The 5,156-nt window shown below is 30.2% G+C and overlaps 1 protein-coding gene across 1 annotated transcript; it reads left to right on the forward strand.

Annotated features, from left to right (window-relative positions):
- The first annotated feature begins 777 nt into the window (after positions 1-777).
- On the forward strand, positions 778-4,612 carry LOC120626317. Its single transcript, XM_039893792.1, has 4 exons — positions 778-1,023; positions 1,524-1,647; positions 1,864-1,980; positions 2,149-4,612. Exons 1-4 carry the CDS (start codon positions 1,003-1,005, stop codon positions 4,380-4,382), a joined length of 2,496 nt encoding a protein of 831 aa, XP_039749726.1. The 5' UTR covers positions 778-1,002; the 3' UTR covers positions 4,383-4,612.
- Positions 4,613-5,156: the final 544 nt, after the last annotated feature.

Consider the following 5,156-nt stretch of genomic DNA (forward strand, 5'->3'; position numbering starts at 1 on the left):
CCACATGTCATGCTAAAATGAGTTAAATATACAGATCTGCGTATTTTTACATCTACTACTTGTTTCATTAATCTGTTTCAGTCCTCAAGTGACAGTTTTCGGTATTTCATTTTGACATTACGTTCCAACCCACATTTTGTCAGATTAATGCAATATGCAAGTCATAAAAAATGTATTAATCCGCAAGAAACATTTTAATAAACAATATTATTTTATTTCACCGGGAAAACAATGTTTCAATACTTTTGGAATGTTTTGACAAAATTATTAAATGGTCTCTTTTCTTAGAAATAATGTTTCAATATGTTTGGAACATTTTATCAAAATTACAAAATTTTCATTTTTCTTGAAAATAATGTTCCAATTCTTTTGAGACGTTTACACAATATTGTGAAATAATGCTTTTTCTTGAAAACACTGTTCCAATACTTTAGGAACATTATAAAAAAATATAAAATATTTATTTTTCTTAAAAAATAATGTTTCTATGCTTTTGAATGTTTTTTAAGAATGAAAAATAATTGCAAAATTAATGTTCCAATGTTATAGTATCGTTTTAAAAATACGAAAAAAAAACATTGTTTCGTTAAAATTAAATAATGTTTCATTGGATGTTCCACGGTAGCCCGCGAAATTCAAATTTTCGTACGTTTTTTACAATTTGCCGGCCATTGTCAAGCTTTACATTGAACAAAATATGATTCGCGTGAATGTGTAATGTGTGTATGTGTATTACTAATACTTAGTATTATTTTATAAAAATAAAATAGTCTAAAATTATTCTAAATGATTCAAACAAATAAATTATGAGGATGCATTTGAGCACTCAATTTGTCTAATAATAATCAAAGTGCATTTAACTATTTCCGCTAAGTCGATTAACCTTGACCGAGTGAATCAGTTTTGTAACAAGTGTCATAAACGTCGTTCGTGTTTTATTATTATTAATTACTTTGCAATTACTTTGAGTTACTGTTTTGGTGATTTATCATCGTAATAAAAATGGAAGAAAACGGAAGCGGGGTAAGTTTTATTGCAATACAATTACTAAATAGAATAGGTAAGACTTTAGACTAGGTAATTAGGTATTCATTTTGACCGTTATGCGTGTATTATAATAGGCTTGATACATAATAATACCCAAGTATTTATTGACTGTTTACACCTTCGATCAAATATTTATGGTAGATGCACAGTTCCATATAAAAAATGCGTATAAGGCATGCCGTGATAAATCAACATTTTTTGGTTAAAATAGGTTTTATACCTATTTTAACTATGGTACCTAATTAATTATTATTGTTACTGGGTCGTCATGCCGGACGCCGCTCGGCGTATACCGTGTTCGATTCCTGGCACGGTCAACACTTGTCTGATGAGCGCATTGTTAGCTGGTTGTACAATATGTATCGAAATGATATATTTTGTATTTATTTAATATGTAGATATGTGTAGTTTGGAGCTAACCGACCGTGAATGTGAAATGCGTCCAATATTTATTTATTTTATTTCTTGTTATATAGGTTCAGTCCTTAGCACAGCTATTAACTAAACGGAAAAAATTGATGGATCTCCGAAACACCATAATATCTATAGACACATGCAGAACAGAATTGAATACCGTAGATCTTGTGGCAAATCATCACAGTAAGTATTTATATATTTAACTAACAGTATAAAGCTGAGAATTTGTTTATGTTGTTTGGTTGAAAGCGCTAATCCACTGTTTCAAAATTATTAAAAATACTTTAATACAGCTAAATCTACGAAAAATAATGTAAATGTTTAGATGGTTGTTGTTCAATAACAAAGAAACAGCTAAACAGATTCTGATAATAATTGTTTTTTTTTTAATGTTTGTAGGTAATCCCGTTACTCCATACTCAAATGAGCAACGATCCATTTCTCCACTGCCATTTTCACCCCTTACTCCACTTATTGCTATGAAAACAACTAACAAGAACATCAGTTTATCAGAAGGTAGGTGTATCGCAGTTTTGATTCAAATCTACATTATAATATTATATGATTACAAGTAGCTATAAGATATATATTTGTGTACATACGTGTCTTTACTGATTCGAGTTTAACTAATTTGATCCAGGAAAAGTGAGATGACGATTAATTACAGGCAAGGTGTTGTTTCAGGTCCATCTAATTCAGGTGTTTTACAGTCAGATATAGAGAATATTGTGTCTGTTCCACCATGTTCAACCGAAACGCCATCTTCATCACCACTTCGACCGATGTCCCCAGAAACCCAAGAACTGTTTAACACACTAAGTGAACATCAGAACATATTATTAGACAATAGGGATATTTCACATCATGAGGATATCGTATGTGATTTCGATAGCGATGATAGTGTTAGGGATCCGAATTTTAACATATGTCATAAACGAGGTGTTAACATAAGCGAGTCAACTACTTCTTGTTCATCTTTGAATAATAATGAAGCATGTGCTAATAATTTAATGTTATTAGAAGAACAGCATAACGATATCGAAGTTAAATCAACTACTGATATACCAATAGAACCAGTACCCGTAATAAATGATGATGATACTGTAAAAACTGGTAGACCAAAAAAAGGACGTAAACGTAAATATCCTCAGAGTCGTGATGAGAGAAAACGTAATAAATATAATAATATAGAATATACAACAACTAAAAATGAAATAATTAAACCTAAAGTTTTTGTAGACTATCGGTGCAAGTGTTTAAAAAAATGTGCTGACTTAATTCCAGTAGAGGTTAGAAAACAAGAGTTTGAAAAATTTGTTAAACTAGGTTCCTTTAACGCTCAGGTGCTTTACATAATATCTTGTGTCACTGAATATAATAAAAAACGTAGTTACACTATGTGTAACGTACCCGGTGCAAGAAAAAAGCCCAGACAATTCTATCGTGTATATAAGATCAAAGACGTACAGGTATGTCGCGATATGTTTTTGAAAACATTTCAAATAACGACTCAAAAAGTCACAGTGTCATTAAAAAAACGTAGAAGTGGCGAACCTATTGTGGATGGTAGGGGAATACATAGAGGTGACATAAATAAGTTGACAGATGAGGATCATAAATTCATTGTTGATATTATTAACAATCTTCCGAAATACGAGTCACATTATCGAAGAAATAATAACAGTGGCACTTTATATTTACGACCCGGTATGACAATAAATAAAATTTATGATATATATACAAAAGAACACGCAGAAATGTATGGTATCGATCGCAAATGCGCCTCCTTTGCGACATTGAAAAAGATTTTCTATGCTGATTTTAATTTAAAATGTAAAAAATTAAAAAAAGATACTTGCAATAAGTGTGACCAATTATTCAATCAAATCTCTAATGCCAAAACTGAACAGGAACAAGAAGATGCTAAAACTGAGAGGCTTAAACATTTAGAAAGAGCAGAAATGTTAAGAAATCAGATGAATCAGGATTTTATAGACGCAAGAAACATACCGGATGTTGAGTGTTTAACCTTTGACTTGGAAAAGACATTGCCACTACCGCGGATACCAACAAATGTTGCCTTTTATAAAAGGCAACTGTGGCTTTACAATAGTGGTATCCACTCTGCATCTGATGACGTAGGACACTGCTATGTTTGGGTCGAAGGTGAAGCGGGTAGAGGGGCGCAGGAGGTAGGATCATGTTTAGTGAAATATATTAAAACAAAACTACAGCCGTCTGTTAAGAATCTTATACTCTGGAGCGATTGCTGCGGAGGGCAAAACAGGAACATTAAAATAGTGCTCTTACTAAAAACTGTCTTAAGTTGTTGTCACTCAACATTAGAAAGCATTACATTTCGCTTCCTTGAATCTGGGCATACCTTTTTACCTAACGATACGGACTTCTCTAAAATTGAAACTGCTTTAAAACATCACCAGCGTATATATACAGCCGAAGAGTATATAGATATTTTTAAAAATGCTAAAAAAAAGAAACCGTTGCAAGTACAAAGAATGGAGAAAGCTGATTTTTATGGAACTGAAAAGATTGAAAAAAATATAATGAACAGAAAAAAATTTAGTGACAAAAGTAAAGTAAGCTGGCTAAATGCCAAAGAAATAAAAATAGAAAAAAATAAATTATACTCAATATTTATGAGAACTTCGTTTGAGGAAGAGTTTAAGGAGTTGCTTATAGACAAAAAGAACAGAGAAATAAAGAAAGATGATTTAATTCTTTTGTGGCCTAACGGAAAACCGATCGCACCAGCTAAGTTGGCCGATTTAGAATCAATGTACATGTTTATACCGGAGGACTGTGTCCAGTTTTATAAAAATTTAAAAAGTTCGGATAAGTTTATCGATGATTTTGATGGGTTTGGCGGGGAGCCTGACTTCGAGATAATTGATGAATAAATCATCAGTTTTTTTTAACTAAGTTTTTTATATTTGTTGAAAACTTATTGTGTGCTCAAGTTATTTTCTAATATATTTTTGTTTCATTTAATTGCTAAAGCTTCGTTCATTGCAAAAGTTGATGATTTTGATTTTTTATTTTAACCGATTTCTTGTTAGTCTTAAGTTTTTCATAATAAATCCTTCTTATTTCGTAACAAGTCGTATTTATTTAAAATTAATAAATGTGGAACGTTTTTACAAAATATACTGAGTGCTACTTCATACAAAAAATATTTTTTCAAAAACGTTCCAAAACGATTTTTCCAAAATACCTATATTTCAAACAGCAATTTTGAAATAATACTACTATGATAGAACAATATTATTGTAATACTTAAATAAAACCTACAGTATTGAATTATCCTAGTTCAAACAAAAAAATGCCGAGTCAAAACACAAAAATGTATTTATATTGGTTTCAACTAGTTGTGGATTGGAACATTTTTGTATAACTACGTCCACTTAAGTACATTATTTACTTGAGTACTTTATTTACTTATATAAATAATTAACTTATTTACTTGAGTACATTATTTAATTAAATACATTATTTTCTTATTTACATTATATACTTAAATACATTATTTACTTAAGTACATTTTATACTTCATTACATTATTTACATTATATACTTAAATACATGCTATATACTTAAATCATGTACTTAAGTATATAATGTATTTTAGTAAATAATGTACTCAAGTAAATAATGTATTTAAGGACTATAATATA

The sequence above is a fragment of the Pararge aegeria genome, chromosome 9 (genome assembly GCF_905163445.1).
Source record: "Pararge aegeria chromosome 9, ilParAegt1.1, whole genome shotgun sequence".
NCBI lineage: Eukaryota > Metazoa > Arthropoda > Insecta > Lepidoptera > Nymphalidae > Pararge > Pararge aegeria.